General features: G+C 38.0%; 1 protein-coding gene across 2 annotated transcripts in view; it reads right to left on the bottom strand.

The window, feature by feature from the left end:
• wdr26a (WD repeat domain 26a) overlaps positions 1-20,187 on the bottom strand; it is a 34,569-nt gene that overhangs the window by 5,509 nt on the left and 8,873 nt on the right. For both annotated transcript variants that reach the window (XM_056474836.1, XM_056474835.1), the window contains exons 5-12: positions 17,999-18,096; positions 14,803-14,959; positions 14,451-14,589; positions 12,425-12,565; positions 9,435-9,554; positions 4,238-4,383; positions 4,055-4,133; positions 1,861-1,990 (exon numbers count right to left, since the gene is read on the bottom strand). In XM_056474836.1, coding sequence (XP_056330811.1) covers positions 1,861-1,990; positions 4,055-4,133; positions 4,238-4,383; positions 9,435-9,554; positions 12,425-12,565; positions 14,451-14,589; positions 14,803-14,959; positions 17,999-18,096 — 1,010 coding nt within the window. The remainder of the gene's footprint in view (positions 1-1,860; positions 1,991-4,054; positions 4,134-4,237; positions 4,384-9,434; positions 9,555-12,424; positions 12,566-14,450; positions 14,590-14,802; positions 14,960-17,998; positions 18,097-20,187) is intronic.

Below are 20,187 nucleotides of genomic sequence, written 5' to 3' on the forward strand. Positions count from 1 at the left end.
GTTTACGACCCTACCAAATTGACTCCCCTTTCGTTATGTTGGGGGCTGTTTTTGACCCATTGACTTCCATAATGAAGACATTTATTAATTACAAAGCCATGACAACATATAATCATGCATTCTTGATTGCTGATGTTTTTCCCTGTTGGGAAGAGGAACAATTAGTATTTTTTTACTGTCGATCATCAGTTGGCAGCATTAACCCTTTAGATGCAGATGCAAAAAAGTTACTGGCTTTTATATGGAGTTCTATGGAGTAAAACAGCAGATTATACACTCACCGGCCACTTTATTAGGTACACCTTTCTAGTTTCAGGTTGGACCCCCTTTTGCCTTCAGAACTGCCTTAATCCTTCATGGCGTAGATTCAACAAGATACTGGAAATATTCTTCAGAGATTTTGCTCCATATTGACATGATAGCATCACACAGTTGCTGCAGATTTGTCGGCTGCACATCCATGATGTAAATCTCCCGTTCCACCACATCCCAAAGGTGCTCTATTGGATTGAGTTATGGTGACTGTGGAGGCCATTTGAGTACAGTGAACTCATTGTCATGTTCAAGAAACCAGTCTGAGATGATTCGCCTAATGGTTCTCCTGCTGAAGAAGCCATCAGAAGATGGGTGACCCGACCATGCAAATATCGCAGCAGAAATTGGGTCGTTGCTAGATGAGATATGGATGCGGCCAGAAGTTAACGAGAATTATTTATATTTTTTATTAAATTTCCCATTTATTGTATTTTATTAAGGTCTACCCCCACCCCGATCCTAAACCCAACCATCACAGTACTGTGTTATACAGTGTCATTTAAAAAATGCTGCTAAATTAATGTGCATAATCGCACTTCTGGCCGGCCGCATATCCGATCTAGACTGTACCCAGAAATGGAGACTCATCAGACCAGGCAACGTTCCTCCAATCTTCTACTGTCCAGTTTTGGTGAGTTTCTGTTGCCTTTCTATCAGCTGGAACCAGTCTGGCCATTCTCCTCTGACCTCTGGCATCAACAAGGAATTTGCGCCCACAGAACTGCCACTCACAGGATATTTTCTCTTTTTCAGACCATTCTCTGTAAACCCTAGAGATGGTTGTGCGTAAAAATCCCAGTAGATCAGCAGTTTCTGAAATACTCAGACAAGCCCATCTGGCACCAAGTTCAAAGCCACTTAAATCCCCTTTCTTCCCCATTCCTGATGCTCAGTTTGAACTGCAGAAACAAAGCTTTTTTTGCACTGCAACTGATGATTAACAGTAAAATTGACAAATCGTACCTCTTCCCAACAGGGAAAACCACCAACAATCAAGAATACACAAATATATGTTGTAATGGATTTTATTATAATACAAAATGTGATTATAATGGAAGTCAATGGGGCAAAAACAGCCCCCAACATAACAAAAGCGAAGTCAATTTGTCCAGAGTGTACTGTTGAGTTTTTGAAAGCATTTTCCCAACATATGTCAAAATAAGATTGGTCTTCAACAATCATCCCAGTTCCTGAAGCACAGAGAAAGTTGTGGCCAAATTAAGCCTCAAAATCACCTCAGAGTAGAGGAAAACATCTCCAACAGCACACAAGGGTTAAATGTTACTGGTATACTTAAGGGTTTATATGGAGAGAAGAGTGTTTCTACAGTTGGTTTGTCAAGCCCACTCACTTGTGTGATGCACACTTCATAAACGCACAATGGTTTTTTTTGGAGATATGGAGTGATTGTAAAAAAGTGTTTGGTGCAAAACTGGTGCAAGCGTCAGTTAAAGAGATGAAAGAGTGTGTTTTCTACAGGTGGTTTGTCAAGCCCACTCACCTGATGTTTAATAATAATGTTTTGAGATTGTCGTGTGATCTTACCTTCACTGCCACTCGCGATAAAGTCTTCATTGTATCCGCCAAAGCAGGAGTGGATTGTGTAGAAGCCCTGAGTCACACCCTGGTACTTCCGGACTAATACCCGGTCCTGCAGGTCCCACAGATGAACCCCCTAAACCACAGCACAGAAGCATACAGTTTACTGCTGAGCCAAGGCAAACGCTCACACACACACACACACACACACACACACTTTAACTACAAGAACAAGTGGTCATTCACTCAGAGTGGGACAAACGTGAGACGCCGCACTCAGGAATGATAAAAAATAAATCTTCAGCCATTTTAACTTATAATAAAACAGTTGTCATGCAAACTTGTTGCTGAAACTGACATTGAAGAGTGGAGCTGTGTGTCAAAACTCTTTTAACTTGACACAACGTCTTTAAAAAGTGAGAGTAACACTTGCGAAGGTCCGTCAAGCTCATATTCGCGTAGAAAAACAATGGAAAAGTAGCCTATTGGAATGAAAGAATGCACTCTGAGTGAATGACCCATAATATGCCAAACATTCCTACTTTGAGTGAGCAGAATGACGAGGATACTACCCTTGACCCAACTAAGTTATTCAATTTAGACTATTAGTTGACTAGCACATTCAGTAATTAGCCATTTAAATCAGTGGTCCCCAACCCCCGGGCCTGGCCGCACAAAAATCATTAAGAATTTGGAGTTATAAAGTCGCAATTCCGAGTTGTAAAGTCGCAATTCCGAGTTGTAAAGTCGCAATTCCGAGTTGTAAATCTGCAATTCCGAGTTGCAAAGTCGCAATTCCGAGTTGCAAAGTCGCAATTCCGAGTTGCAAAGTCGCAATGCCGAGTTGCAAAGTCGCAATTCCGAGTTGTAAATCTGCAATTCCGAGTTATAAAGTCGCAATTCCGAGCTGCAAAGTCGCAATTCCGAGCTGCAAAGTCGCAATTCCGAGTTGTAAAGTCGCAATTCCGAGTTATAAAATCGCAATTCCGAGTTAGAAAGTCGCAATTCTGAGTTAGAAAGTCGCAATTCAGAGTTATAAAGTCGCAATTCCGAGTTATAAAGCCGCAATTCCGAATTATAAAGTCGCAATTCCGAGTTGTAAAGTCGCAATTCCGAGTTGTAAAGTCGCAATTCCGAGTTATAAAATCGCAATTCCGAGTTAGAAAGTCGCAATTCTGAGTTAGAAAGTCGCAATTCAGAGTTATAAAGTCGCAATTCCGAGTTATAAAGCCGCAATTCCGAGTTATAAAGTCGCAATTCTGTTATAAAGCCGCAATTCTGAGTTATAAAGCCGCAATTCCGAGTTAGAAAGTCGCAATTCCGAGTTATAAAGCCACAATTCCGAGTTATAAAGTCGCAATTCCGAGTTAGAAAGTCGCAATTCCGAGTTAGAAAGTCGCAATTCCGAGTTAGAAAGTCGCAATTCCGAGTTAGAAAGTCGCAATTCAGAGTTATAAAGTCGCAATTCCGAGTTATAAAGCCGCAATTCCGAGTTATAAAGTCGCAATTCCGAGTTATAAAGTCGCAATTCCGAGTTAGAAAGTCGCAATTCAGAGTTATAAAGTCGCAATTCTGAGTTATAAAGCCGCAATTCCGAGTTATAAAGTCGCAATTCCGAGTTATAAAGTCGCAATTCCGAGTTATAAAGTCGCAATTCCGAGTTATAAAGCCGCAATTCCGAGTTATAAAGTCGCAATTCCGAGTTATAAAGTCGCAATTCCGAGTTATAAAGCCGCAATTCCGAGTTATAAAGTCGCAATTCCGAGTTAGAAAGTCGCAATTCCGAGTTAGAAAGTCGCAATTCAGAGTTATAAAGTCGCAATTCAGAGTTATAAAGTCGCAATTCCGAGTTAGAAAGTCGCAATTCCGAGTTATAAAGTCGCAATTCAGAGTTATAAAGTCGCAATTCAGAGTTATAAAGTCGCAATTCCGAGTTAGAAAGTCGCAATTCCGAGTTATAAATCTGCAATTCTGAGTTATAAATCTGCAATTCTGAGTTATAAATCTGCAATTCTGAGTTATAAATCTGCAATTCTGAGTTATAAATCTGCAATTCTGAGTTATAAAGTCTTTGAAACAAAAGTGCTACACAAATTGAATTAAATATCCAAATAGTTTGATTAAAGCTGACACTTATTTCTATGATTTTATTAAATTGATACAATAAAAAAATCTTGTAGATTTAAAATCTGATGCTCACCTGAGTTGCGACATTTAACAGAGCTAATCTTCCATTCTTTGACACTGTGAAGGACATTATAGGATGGTCCTCTTGAACTCTGTAAGAGACAACAACATTACACACACACACACACACACACACACACACACACACACAACTGTACATATCCAGACGCAAAGGTGTTAAATGCAGCAAACGTACATGTTTCTGTCAGTCAGGTCTTCAAAGTTGTATCCTCGTATGCGCTGATGTGTGTCTGAGGCCAGAACTGTCCTGCCGTCACCCAAACACCACAGACACTGAACACGGACGCCTTCCCAAGAGTCTAGCAGGTTCCCATCCAAATCCTGACCAAAAACAGAGTCATCGTCATCCAACAATTATCGGTGCATAAAAACAAATCATCAAAATTCTGATTAATGAGAGGCTCTCCATATGCAGATGCCTGAGGTCCTAGTTCAACTCAAAAACATATGCAATTATTGAAATAGTTTACATTTCATTGCACATTTCCGATGACTAAACCCCTAGAGGGCACAGTCTACAATTTTTGTAAATCTGAAATACGTTACATTACATATCACATTTCCGATGACTAATCCACTAGAGGGCGCTGTCTACAATTTCTGCGAATCTGAATTATGTTACGTTTCATTGCACATTTCAGATGACTAATCCACTAGAGGGCGCTGTCTACATCTTTTGTGAATCTGAATTACGTTACATTACATATCACATTTCCGATGACTAATCCACTAGAGGGCGCTGTCTACAATTTCTGCGAATCTGAATTATGTTACGTTTCATTGCACATTTCAGATGACTAATCCACTAGAGGGCGCTTTCAACATCTTTTGCGAATTTACATCACATTACATTGCACATTTCAGATGACTAATCCACTAGAGGGCGCTGTCTACAATTTCTGCGAATCTGAATTATGTTACATTACATAGTTACATTACATAGATTACATTACATAGTTACATTACATACATTACATAGCCAATAGTTAACAGTGCACGAAAACAAAACAAAACATGAAATTACTGCATCATATAGACATGCCTGAGGTCATAACCCAACTCAAAAATATATGCAATCATTAAAAAAAAATCTATAAAAATCAACACTTTTTTCCACCAATAATGTGTTAGATTGATCAACAGTGGCATTTATAATGTTGCGTAATATTTCCATTTTAAAAGGAACAATTTTGCAATCAACATGCATTTACAAAAACAAGAAGAGAGGAATTTTGACACTTTTTTTAAGCACAATTGTGCACATTCAAACCAGGGTAGCTACATTCACACTATAAGATTTATTTTAGATAGTTTCCAAAGAAATGTTTCTCACTTAAATTTAATTCCACTTAAAACACTAAACAAAATACTAAAACAGAAAAAAACACTTAAAATAACTCAAACTGAAAAAAAAAACATGTTTATTTAATAAAACACCAGGCATTTCTTTTAATTGGTTGATGTGTGTAGAATAAGGACAAAACTGTTCAATAAAACACACACACACACACACACACACACACACACACACACACACACACACACACACACACACACACACACACACACACACACACACACAAAGATTAGGTTGAACCAATAAGGATTCAGTGTTAATCTATATTAAATCAAGCTTTATGTAATCATTCTGTAGCACCAAATTTCAACGCTTGTTTACCATTAGCAGGTTTACGTTTACACCACCAGTTTGATCCTGGATTTAATTTCACAGTAAACCTTCACTTTAACCTCGTTGCTCTCTTTCTTTAAACTTTAAATTCAGTGAGGGATTAACTTTAAACCTGCTGCTGAAGAGGTTTAAATGGTCAAAACGGCAGGACTCATTTGATACTGGAGAACAAATAATAAATAACAAATAAATACAAATAACATACAGTTAAGTTTAAGTAATTTTTTTGTTCTCCAGACTACTGATGACGTAGTCAATGTTAGTTGAATTTAAATGTGCAGTAGGTGATCTGCCAAAATGCTAACCATTAGCATAATATCTTTGAAAACACAGTCTTTCCCCTGCTGTCCAACGTCATGCCTCCTGGAATCACGAACGGACAGATTAAAGATGACAGCAGGCAACCCACTAGATCATGTCATTCGCCAGTTTCAAAACTTTATAGTACTTTATAATCTACAATTCCGAATGAAAAACTGTATTATATCTAGCACTTTCAGTTGTGTAGCAGCAAAACTTGTCATAATGTGCAATATTTCATGCAGGCAAGGATCTCTGGTCTTGCTCTCTCACACGCTTTGTCCTAAAGCAACTACTGTATGCTTAGTGGTTGGCCTGCGGCGTGCAGGAATTACACTTAGTACTAAGCCATGCTGACATGCTATTTCAGACCGAATATTCAGAGTAGCGGTAAACAATATAGGGAGCGCGTCACAGGCTGTCATTGTTCAGAAATGACCCAATGTGTACATTGTGCAATTCAAACTCTGAGGGGATACATATGCATATGTTTTTGGATGTCCACTTATCAGTACATTTAGGGATAAGGTATTTCAGACCATCTCAGAATTGTGTGATGTGTTTATTCCTAAATACCCCAATATCTGTTTATTGAATGATGAATATGATCTAAACTTAAACACTTTCCAACATAGGATAGTTCATACTGCACTAACTGCAGCCAAGTAGGATATATTTAAAATATGGCATGAACCGGCATTCCCAGCGGACAAAATCTGGCTTATTCAACTAAAAACACTGCGCTGTTAGAACGTTCTACAGCAAGAATTAACAAAGCTAAACCCCAAACAATCAAAGCATGGTCTGATTTTATTGAGAAAATGTCTTATATAATAACTAGATACACTTAAGCATACTGAAAGATAAATAATATTATATTAGAGGTGTATAAAGGTCACTTCTCACATCAGAGTTTTTCTTTTTCTGTGCATTGTTATTTATTTATTGTATCCATTTTATTTTATTTATTTATTTTATTCTTATTTAATGCAAACCCTGGCTTGTATATAGTTGTTGCTAGCTATGTATGCTGGCTTTGTTCTGCAATAAGTAAATACACACACAAAAAAAGAAAAAAAAGAAATGACCCACAGTGAATATAAAACCAACTTCAGCTCAGTAAAGCAGGCTAGGTGGAATAGCGCTGTTTACTGATGTTTAGTTGTTAAACTAAATCAAAATCGACATTATCGATGCTGATTTCAGTGGCTGAACAACACTTCTGTGCATATAACCCATTCATAACAACACAATCTACATCAGCTTTGAGTGACTGAAATAGTTTTAAAACAGAACACGACCTGTCTAACAGAAACACTTCAGCCATGGTGTCGTCCTTCATCCAGCGTGCAAAACTAACTCCAATATTGATTCAGGATTTGATTCAGCATTTGTTTTTACTGCTGTCTCTCTCTCTCGTGTGCACATGAACGTGGCACGTGTACACTTGCAAATGGCGGATATGCATAAACGGCTGCAGTTGTTCAAATCTACACTTGCTGACAGACACTTTGGGCTACTTATCAGAATTATGAGAATTATCGGTCCGACATTATTTAATTGGATGAACATTTTTTAGTCTTACCCAGAATATATGAACACATATAAACACATTTAGATCATTTACTTTAATCAGTGCTATTGGAATGTGAAGAGACTTTCAGCCAGCACAACCAAACATGTTTCTGAAGACGATCACCTGCCGTAGCTTTAAGATTCAAATGTTGTCATTCAGAGCATAAAGTGACACTTGGTCAAAATAACAAAAAAAAAGCAAGTTCTTCATGTTTATAATTACTTTTAGACAGATAATATCAGAGTTTAAACATCAGAAGAGTTAAGAAAGCAATATTTTGTGGAATAACATTGATTTCGATTTTACATTTTCTACAAAAAAATAAAAATAAATGCACCAATGACAATATTTTTATTTCAGATTTGGAACAATCAGAGTTCATTTTTATTCCCAGCTGAATCTCAGCTTTAGTCACATGTCAATAGCCCCTTTCACACAGACAGAACTTTCTGTATTAAGTCATTTTGCCTGCTGGAGCTATGAAATGGCGACAAAGTTTCTTGATTATTGCCCTGGAATGAGAGTATAGTTCCTAACCATATCGGCCAAGAAAAATAGCATAAAATTACCAGTATTCAACACAAGCCCCTTTCACACATACAGACCTGAGTCTGTATGTGTGAACAGGCCCTTTTTGAAAATACCGGTAAGTTCGTTCCAGCAGTTTTCCGGAAAGAGAAGTTGTAACATTACCAGTAATTTGCTGGAAAGCTGCGCTGTGTGAATGCAGAAGGAAGGTTGCCGGAAAGACCACGTTCATGCTTAGAACACCCTGACGTGAGATGTCTCCAATCAGAACACTCAGATGCATTCACATACGCGCCGTTTATGAAAATAAAAGCCTTTAAATGTTTTTCCAGACACATTTAGCTGCTAGATGTTAGTCAGATAGCGTTTCTGTTCCTTAATGCCAACGGTGTATAAAATTAGCGATAAAATGCTCATGATAAACCGCTGTTTGTTTACCTTCAAGCTCCGTAAGGAGTGCTCCGGTGAGCTCCAGCACACACACATATTATGCACATCTCGACAAGCGAAAGTATTCCTCTGTTCACAATACTTATCCATCCACAGAATTTGTAATGTAGTCAAGTGTGTGAACATTTAGCTGCGGTTCACGCTTTGGGTGTCTCTGGGACAAAAGCAGCTGCATGAATGCTAAAGCTTTAATTAAAAGTGAAACCATCAACAAAAGCCAGACTCCTATGTGTACAAATACAAGCGCAGGCGATTAGAACTCATTTCTGGTTAATGATGTCAGAATTTTCCGGCATTTTGGAATGGATGTGTGAATGGTTCTTTCCGGAAAAATTCTGGAACGTTCTCGCCTGTGTGAACAGTGCTGTTTTGAGTTTACCGGTAAAGTTGTTCCAGAAAATGTCCGGATATTTCCTGGTATCACAGTGTGAAAGGGGCTAATGTCTAAACATAACTTGATTTTATTTAAACCCAGATTATCAAATCCTTCAATAAATCTAAAATGCATTAATCCCCATCATCGTAGCCTCCCCTCACTATAATATCTTCAGATGTTGAAATTAATTTTTTAAACAAAGTATTTATTGCTTTATTAGATTATGCAGTCAGTAACAATCATGTAAACACATACCCCAAAACAGCAAAAATGAATATTAATGAATAAAATGAGTAAAAATAAGACCATTTTAAAGACCTCCAAATCAATTAAAGGGTGTTTTCATGAGAAGTACTGTAGATCTCTTGTTTTGAAATGCTCTTTTGATGCTGAGCTGAAATGAGACCCGGATTGGCAGATTCACTCAGGTGTAACAAAACGACGGCACTTACACACTGGTAGAACTGGCCTCTCTGACCCCCGGTAACAAAACGCTTGCCGTCTGGATTCCAGGCCACGCTGGTCAGGCTGTCCTCATGGGACTGGCTCATTTTGGTTCTCAGTTCCCCTGTCTGGATGAGAAGAGGAACTTTAGAGGTGTGTCGAGCTGCAGCCAGAATGCTCAACTCAGGCTTATTGCAAATATGTGCCTCAGCCTGCATTTCTGTGAAATGTAAAATAAGTGCGTGTTTCAGATGACTAATCCACTAGAGGGCGCTCGCTGTGTAAATTATCGCGAATCTGAATTACGATATGTTTCATTGCATTTGTAATATTTCAGATGACAAATCCACTGGAGGACGATGTCTGTGTTTTTGCGAATCTGAATTACATTACTTTTCAATGCACATTTCAGATGACAAATCAACTAGAGCAGTGTCTCAACCACATTCTCGAAGGACCACCAACACTGCATGTTTTGAATGTCTCCTTTGCCACACCCATTACAGGTCTTTCAGTCTCTGCTAATGATCTGAATCAGGTGTGTTTGGTTAAGGAGATATGGAAAATGTGCAGAGCTGGTGGTCCTCCAGGAACGTGGTTAAAAAGGACTGAAGTAGAGGATGCTGTCTACATTTTTGTGAATCTGATTTACGTTATATTGCACATTTCAGATGACATCCACTAGAGGGCGCTGTCTTCAATATTTGCAAATCTGATTTACGTTATATTGCACATTTCCAATGACTAATCCACTAGAGGGCGCTGTCTTCAATTTTTCAATGTTGTATCTGAATTATGTTACGTTTCATTGCACATTTTAGATGACAAATAGACTAGAGGGCGCGGTCTTCAATATTTGCAAATCTGATTTACTTTAAATTGCACATTTCCGATGACTAATCCACTAGAGATCGCTGTCTGAAGTTTTGCGAATCTGAATTACATTACATTGCACATTTGAGATGGCAAAATCACTAGGGGGAGCTTTTGACGTTTTTGCAAATCTGAATTACATTACATTTCGTTGCACACTTCTGATGACTAATCCACTAAAGGGCACTGTCTACAATTTTACGAATCTAAATTACGTTTCGTTGCACATTTCAGATGACAAATACATCAGAGGATGCAATATACATTGTTTGCAAATGTGAAATAGGTTGTTTCATCGGACATTTGAGATGACAAATCCACTAGAGGGCGCCGTCGACGTTTTTGTAATTCTAAATTACACTTCCTTGCACATTTCAGATGACAAATCCACTAGAGGGCGCCGTCTACGTTTTTGTAATTCTAAATTACACTTCCTTGCACATTTCAGATGACAAATCCACTAGAGGGCGCCGTCTACGTTTTTGTAATTCTAAATTACACTTCCTTGCACATTTCAGATGACAAATCCACTAGAGGGCGCCGTCTACGTTTTTGTGAACCTGAATTACATTATATTTCGTTGCGCTTTTCTGATGACTAATCCACTAAAGGGCACTATCTACAATTTTACGAATCTGAATTACGTTACATTTCTTTACACATTTTTAGATGACTAATCCACTAAAGCAGGGGTTACCAAACTGGTTCCTGGAGGGCCGGTGTCCAGCAGATTTTAGCTCCAACCCTAATCAAACACACCTGAACAAGCTAATCAAGGTCTTACTAGGTATATTTGAAACACCCAGGCAGCTGTGTTGAGGCAAGTTGGAGCTAAACCCTGCAGGGACACCGGCCCTCCTGGACCGAGATTGGTGACCCCTGCACTAAAGGATGCTTTCTACAATGTTACAAATCTGAATTACGTTTCGTTGCTCATTTCAGATGACAAATCCATCAGAGGATGCTGTCTACAATTTTTGTGTATCTGAATTACATTACATTTCATTGTACATTTCCGATTGACTAATCCAACAAAGTGTGCTTTCGACAATTTTACGAATCTGAATAATGTTACCTTTTGTTGCTAATCCACTAGAGGGCGCTGTCTACAATTTTTTGCAAATTTGAATTTACTTTTTACATTGCACATTTCCGATGATAAATTCACTGGAGGGCACGGTCTACACTTTTTGCAAATGTGAAATAGGTTGTTTCATTGGACATTTCAGATGACAAATCCACTAGAGGGCGCCGTCTACGTTTTTGTGAATCTGAATTACGTTTCGTTGCACATTTCAGATGACAAATCTACTAGAGGACGCTGTCTAAAATTTTTGTGAATCTGAATTACGTTACGTTTTATTGCACATTTCAGATGACTAATCCACTAGAGGGCGCTGTCTACAATTTTTTGCAAATCTAAATTTTGTTCATACATTGCACATTTCCGATGATAAATCCACTGGGAGGGCACGGTCTACATTTTTTGCAAATGTGAAATAGGTTTTGTTTCCTTGCACATTTCAGATGACAAATCCACTGGGAGGGCGTTGTCTACGTTTTTGTGAATCTGAATTACATTTCGTTGCACATTTCAGATGACAATTCCACTAAAGGGCACCATCTATATTTTTTAATCATCTGAAATACGTTACTTCGGTTAGGTTTTGTTGTTCTTTGGGTCCTTTTCTGTACATGTCCACAAGAGGTCAGAGCTTAGAGAACCAGTAGTAAATCATCTAGTGAACGACTGAACCTCTCCCTAAACTCAACCAGTAGTGGCGAAAGACAAAAGTGCACTCAGCCATGTAGTTTTACTTTGATTTTACATGGTTTTTATCTTTTTTGTGGAATCATGCTTAAGATAGAAAGGTGAGGCAAATATATTCCTTAACAAAACATCTTTAACATGTTTTGTGGTATTTGGTGTTGTGCAAAGAACTGAATTCTTCAATATCATGTCCTCGTAAATATCATTAGTGTGAAAAGAAACAGTTATTGCTGTGATACTGCCCCCTAGCGTTCATTTTACACACAAACTCCAATCAAACAAACTTCCAGATTTACAGTTTTAAAAAAAAGCATGCATTTCCAATGAGCCAGTGTTAAGAATGTGGACCCTCACCTGAACGTTCCAGAGCCAGAGCTCAGAGCAGTCGTCTGGGCCGCACGCTATCAGGTAAGTGTCATCGGGGCTCCAGGCCAGATAGGAAACCCCATAGGCATGACCTTCCAGAGTCTTGAGCTGCTTGAGCTGCTGAGAGTCCTGTCAAAAACAGTGTTGAGGAACTTACTGCAAAAATCCCCAATGATCAATTACTAATTGCATTGCTAACACTTTAGAATAATGGTCTATTAGTTAATGCATTTACTAACATTAACTAGCAGGATTCATACACATTTTTACTACTAAAATTCCAGGAAAATATTCATGACCTAATGTTTCATGTAATGTCTACGTACATGTCGTAAATAAGAAAAAATGCACGTTCAAATTCATTACAGCATATCAACAAAATATGTGACAATGTATGCAGCTTGTTTATTTTTATATCTGTGAAATAGTTTTCAGAAAATATCTCGCTGTCTGTATGACAATCCTTCAGAAATGTTGGCTTGTGTTTTTTTATAAGATTGAAATTTTCCATGACTTTTCCCCAAAACATTTTGGGTTTATTTGTTTTTCCAAAACTTTTCCAGGACCGTAAGAGCCCAGAACTAAGTATGAATGATCTCAGAAAGCATTTATTATTCATCGTTCGACATTTACTAATATCCATCATTGTTATTATTTATACACTTACAGGCCACTTTATTAGGTACACCTTACTAGTACCAGGTTGGACCCCCTTTTGCCTTCAGAACGAGACACTGCTCGCTGCAGAGCCATTTGAGCTCCAGCGAGGGGGAGCTTGAGCTCTAGCTCCTCCTCCTGTAAGCTGTTTTAATACGTACACCCACCCCACCATTAACCCCAACCAACCCCCCCCCCCCCCCCCCCCCCTCCCCTCCCCTCTCTGACATCACTTGTAGAAGAAATGCAAGGAAGGAGCTCCTTGCTGGAGCTCTGCTCTGCAGAAGTGGCTCTGCAGTGAGCACCACTTGTTCAGAACTGCCTTAATCCTTCGTGGCGTAGATTCAACAAGGTTCTGGAAAATTCCTCAGTGATTTTGCTCCATATTGACATGACAGCATTGCACAGTTGCTGCAGATTTGTCGGCTGCACATCCATGATGTCAAACTCCCGTTCCACCACATCCAAAGGTGCTCTATTGGATTGAGCTCTGGTGACTGTGTAGGCCATTTGAGTACAGTGAACTCATTGTCATGTTCAAGTAACCAGTCTGAGATGATTCACTCTTTATGACATGGTGCGTTTCCTGCTGGAAGTGGCCATCAGAAGATGGAGACACTGTGGTCATAAAGGGATGGACATGGTCAGCAACAATACTCAGGTAGGCTGTTGACACGATGCTCAGTTGGTACTAATGGACCTAAAGTGTGCCAAGAAAATATCCCCCACACCATTACATGTTGTTGATGGCAAATTCTGTTTCTACCATCCGAATGTGGCAGCAGAAATGGAGACTCATCAGATCAGGCAACGTTTCTCCAATCTTCTATTGTCCAGTTTTGGTGAGCCTGTGTGAATTGTAGCCTCAGTTTCCTGTTCTTAGCTGACAGGAGCGGCACCCGGTGTGGTCTTCTGCTAATGTAGTCCATCTGCCTCAAGGTTGGACGTGTTGTGAGTTCAGAGATGCTCTTCTGCAGACCTCGGTTGTAACGAGTGCTTATTTGAGTTACTGTTGCCTTTCTATCAGCTGGAACCAGTTTGGCCATTCTCCTGATTAGAAATTTGCATTAACGGGCAGTTGGACAGGTGTACCTAATAAAGTGGCCGGTTAGTGTACATTACATACTAGACTACCTAGCTTCCGTTGATGACCATTCAACAGCACCCCCTACACTTAAAGGAATATAAGCTGTATTTATTTATATTTTTGACAATATTTGTAAAGCAGACATAAAACTTTTAACCTCTAAAAAACATCCTGAACAAGTGGATTGCTGTAGCAAAGTAATGCTGTACGACTGACGAGTGTCCTTGTTTCAGATAAATAGCCCAGTAATATCTATCAAAGCTCACTCACAGGGTCAACCTGCCAGATGATCACGGTGGTGTCTTTGGAGCCCGAGGCCAGTTTGGTGCCGTCGTTGGAGAACTTGCAGAACCAGACTTCATTGCAGTGCTCGGTCAGGATCTGCTGGGTGTAGCAGGGAAACTGTTTCCTGGAGATCACAGACACAGCAGTCAGGATAACCATAAATACAAAGATATTTGTGTCCACGCAGACGACTCATGATCTGTTTATTTGAGATGTTTTTAATTGGGCATTACTCCTTGCAACCAGCAGGTGTCCTCAGTGTGCTGCTACCTCATCCGAACATACTATGGGGTATATGACTTTTCAGTGTGGTAAGCGGCACTGAAGTGTGTTGTACCTGCTGCAGACGTGGTCAATGAGCAGCGAGACGTTGTCCAGGCCGCTGTCCAGCTTGGTGTTGTGGTAAAGACATCGATCTCTCTGCAGCTCCACAGCCTGACGGAGCAGAGTCTGCAGCCGCCGCGGAGGCAGCATCACTGACGGAGGGAGATACGCTGTACAGCACACACACAGACACATGCACACACCCACCCACGCACGCACGCACGTACACACATACATACATATACATACATACATACATGCATACAAAACACACAAGCACACAGACGCACGCACATGTACAGAAACACACACATACAGACACAAATGCACACACACACACAGAAAATACAAAATACACACACACAGAAACACACATACAGACACAAAAGCACACACGCACGCACACCCAGACACACACACACACACACATACACGCACACGCACAAACAAACACACATGGTCAAAAACAAACAGGCACACACACAGTCAAAAACAAACAGGCACACACACACACACACACACACACACACACACACACACACACACACACACACACACACACACACACACACACACACAAAACAAACAAACAAGCACACACGGTCAAAAACAAACACACACAAAAACAAACAAACAAGCACACACGGTCAAAAACAAACAGCCGCGCGCGCACACACACACAAAAACAAACAAACAAACAAACAAACAAACAAACAAGTACACACAAACACACCCAGACACACACACAAACAAAAAAACGAACAAACAAACACAGTCAAAAACAATCACACGCACACACACACACACAAACACACCCAGACACACACACAAACAAACAAACAAACAAACAAGCACAGTCAAAAACAATCACACGCACACACACAAACACACCCAGACACACACACACAAACAAACAAACAAACAAACAAGCACAGTCAAAAACAATCAGACGCGCACACACACGCATACACACAAACACACCCAGACAAAAAACAAACAAACACATACACACAACACGCAAAACAAACAAACAGACACACAAACAAACACGCACACATCCACACAGACAGACAGATGGAGCAGAGAGGCCGTGGAGGGTTAGACTCAGTTTGATCTGAATTCAGCCTGAACACAGGACACAAAGTGAACACTGTTTCTCCTCAACACTGGTTTGTTTATACGCAGCGCCCAGAACTCAGTTCGTCTCCTGAATCGGCTGAACTAAAATAGAACTGAACCGAACCCGAGCTGAAAAAAACAGATTTACATGACACTGTGAAGAAGAGGAAACCAGAGGAGGGAATGAAGAGAGGAGGAAGTGAACAGAGTAACCAAAAAAGAAGATCCATATTTATTAATACTGCTAGTGTTACTAAAGTTTACTATTATTATTACTACTGATTATTCATATTAATGCTAATAAAACAACAACAACAACAGCAACAACAACAACAACAACAACATTTAATACCACTACAAATAATAATAATAAACATTCTTATTATTATTATCATTATTAGCACTGCTATTAATATTAACATAATTAATATGATAATAGATTATTATTATTATTATTATTATTAATCAGTGATAATAATAATAATAATTATTATTATTGATCAGTGATAATAATAATAATAATAATGAATTAATAATACTACAATATAATAATACTACTACTACTACTAATAATAATAATAATAATAATAATAATAATAATAATAATAATAATAATAATAATAATAATAATAATAATAAATACAATATAATTGGCAACGCAGTGGCGCAGCAGGTAGTGCTGTCACCTCACAGCAAGAAGGTCGCTGGTTCGAGCCTCGGCTGGGTCAGTTGGCGTTTCTGTATGGAGTTTGCATGTTCTCCTTGCGTTCGCTTGGCTTTCCTCCGATTTCCCCCACAGTCCAAAGACATGTGGTACAGGTTAATTGGGTAGGCTAAATTGTCAGTAGTGTATGTGTGTGTGAATAAGTGTGTATGTGTTTCCCAGTGATGGGTTGCAGCTGGAAGGGCATCCGCTGCATAAAACAAATGCTGGATGAGTTGGCGGTTCATTCCGCTGTGGCGACCCCAGATTAATGGATGAATTAATAATAATAATAATAATAATCTTAATAATAATAATAATAATATTACAATATAATAATAATCTTAATAATAATAATAATAATAATAATAATACAATATAATAATAATCTTAATAATAATCTTAATAATAATAATAGTAATAATAAAATATAATAATAATAATAATAATAATAATAATAAAACAACAATATAATAATAATCTTAATAATAATAATAGTAATAATAAAATATAATAATAATAATAATAATAATAATAATAATAATAATATTACAATATAATAATAATCTTAATAATAATAATAGTAATAATAAAATATAATAATAATAATAATAATAATAATAATAATAATAATAATAAAACAACAATATAATAATAATCTTAATAATAATAGTAATAATAAAACACAATAATAAAATATAATAATAATAATAATAATAAAACAACAACAACAACAACAACAACAACAACAACAACAACAACAACCATAATAATAATAATAATAAGGTTTGTTCTGTAGACTATCGAAAAAATATATAGCTTAAAGGGACTAATAACTTTGACATTAAAATGTTTTTTAGAAAATTAAAAACTGCTTTTAAGTTTACAGCACATTTTAATTTAAACGTTGATGTTTTATTTTTATTTTAAGCACACTGTTAATGTTCAAACTATTTATAATGTTTAAAGTGGCTGACAATAATAAATATTCACAATAATAGTAATTAATCTGCTTTGTTTTTGAACTGTGCAGAGCTTTAGCTGCTTAATTAGGCCTACGACGCTACTGTATTTCAATCTCGGTCATTATGGTGGTACGTGGAGAGGCAATTTTTTTCTGAGGTGGCACTTGGTGAAAAAAGTTTAAGAACCACTGATCTAGTGGGTTATCCACTGTCATCTTGAAGATCCGCGTTCATGATATAACGAGGCATGGCTTTGGACGGCAGGGGAGGGATTGCGTTTTAAAATTTATGCTAACCGCTTAGCATTCAGGCAGATCACCTACTGCACCTTTAAGCTCAGCATATAAGTCTGATGAGCTCATTTACAGTAATATTTCTGTAACTGACAGCATGAGTGTGTGTATTTGTGGATGTTCACTCACTCTGAAGCTTGTCCAGGAGTTTGGATCGCGAGGCTGTTCCTTTGCCTTCCCACTCCGCTTTCAGACGCAGATCCTCCGAATTACTGCACATCAGGTACCTGCAGCGGGAAGCAGCATAGACTCCAATCAAAAGCAGGAAATAGAATCATCTTCACACACACAATGAAATAAAGCTGGAGCCACAGGGCGACAGGCCTGTATTCGAGCAAGACACTGCTTGTGTTTTTCATCGTCTGCTAAAATAAAGGAACAGTTCACCCAAAAGTGAAAGTTTACTCATTATTTACTTTCCCTCAAGTGGTCCAAACCTTTATTCTGTTGAAGATATTTTGAAGAATTTTTAGATATTAGAAATTAGGGTGTGTGATAAAATGACACAGGAAAAAAAAAAAGTGTTGAACACATGATGAAAGGAAGGTGTAAAAAAAACATGGAACGCCCAGACAGCAGCTGAAATCTCTCAGTATTATTCAGCACCTGTTCCTCATTAGTGTAAGGCTGCAACAATGAATCAATTAAATTGATTAAAATGGATTACTAAAAGCGTTGGCTGGTGCTGAGCCAGAGAAAGACATGTCATTATCACAATTACGCAGCGTTTTTAACCACCCAATGCTTATTTTATGTTTTAGACATGTAAATACACACAAGAAAGTCTATGGAAGCTTAACAATCCATTCAAATATAATTTGCCGATGTGTTTTATTTATATCAGATACACATAGTGAAAGTAACAATAAAGTTCAATCTATTCTTCTCCCAGCTGGCCAGCCACTTGCTTGCATGCATTTTGGGAGTAACTGATGAATTTACGTGCTGAATTCTGCGTGTTTTGCTTTTATGAATGAGGCAAACACGCAGCCTCAAGTAAACATGGCGACACCCATCTCACGTTTTAAACCAGGATCAACAAAAACACTCACACGTTTTTGTGAATTGGAAGATCAGGTAGTTGATCACATGATGAGCGAGAGTATGAATATTTTGTATTAAAACAGAAAAGCAGATTAAAAGGGAAACATCGGTCATACATCACTATTGTGACTGTGGTGTGTCATGTGACAAACATGAGGCGTCACCACAGAAACAATAAGGGTGACCGTTCTAAAATACTGATCGCCTAACAAAACTCACTCCTGAGGCCACATAGAATATATTAAACTCAGCAGTGAAAGGGTCAATAACAGAAGTAAAGCAGCGGTGGTCGAGTTACTTTAGTCTTACGATGCAAAGTGCAAAGACACGTTTTTATTCCCTTTTTTGGATCATTGATTTTTCCATCTGTTCTCATGTATAGCTGCACTTCAAAAAAACTTTTCCTACTTAGTCATTTCATCTCATTTCCAGTCCAAATATCTAAAAAAATTTAATTAAGATCAGACAAGAAAAAACGGCATGAGGAAAATGAAGTGATGCCTAAAACTTCTGTTTGACATTATATCCCATTATTTTATTTCTTACCCCATTGGCAAATAATTTTGCTTGTTTTAAGCAAACAATCACTTAATATTGATGTGTTTTTTCAGAAAACACGACAATGTCTAATGCTATTTCATGTGTCTAGTATGCATCTTGATTTAATATTGTTTTTTAGATATTTGGAGTGAAAACAGGACAAAACTACTACGTTTTTTATTCAATTATTATTATTATTATCATCATCATCACCACCATATCAGCTCAGGGATGTTCAAGGACAACATTTGTGCACTTTCTTAAGATTTTAGTTCTGTTTTTGAATAAAGCGGTGGAAATGAACGCTTTTCTTTTTTTTTAATATGATTCATCGATTAATCTGAAAATAATCTACAGATTTATTCATTATTAAAATAATCGTTAGTTGCAGCCCTACATTAGTGTAAAGGAAAATCAGCTCCTTCCATCTCAACAACTATAACAAATACCAGATGATGAAGATGAAACCAGGGTGGACATTTCAGCATGACTACAAACACAGCCAAGGAAACAGCCAACCGGTCTCAGAAAAAGAAAATCAAGCTGTAGAATGGCCCAGCCAATCACCTGAGCTGAATCCAGTGAAAAATAACAACTAAAGCTCAGAGTTGATGGACGAGACCCACAGGACAGTCAAGATTGTTAGACTCTGCTGAAGTTGAAGAAAAATGAATAAAATAAAATAAATCACACCTGAGCAATGAGCAATGCATGCGGATCCATTCTCCATACAA

This window comes from Danio aesculapii, chromosome 16, assembly GCF_903798145.1.
Source record: "Danio aesculapii chromosome 16, fDanAes4.1, whole genome shotgun sequence".
NCBI classification, from domain to species: Eukaryota; Metazoa; Chordata; class Actinopteri; order Cypriniformes; family Danionidae; genus Danio; species Danio aesculapii.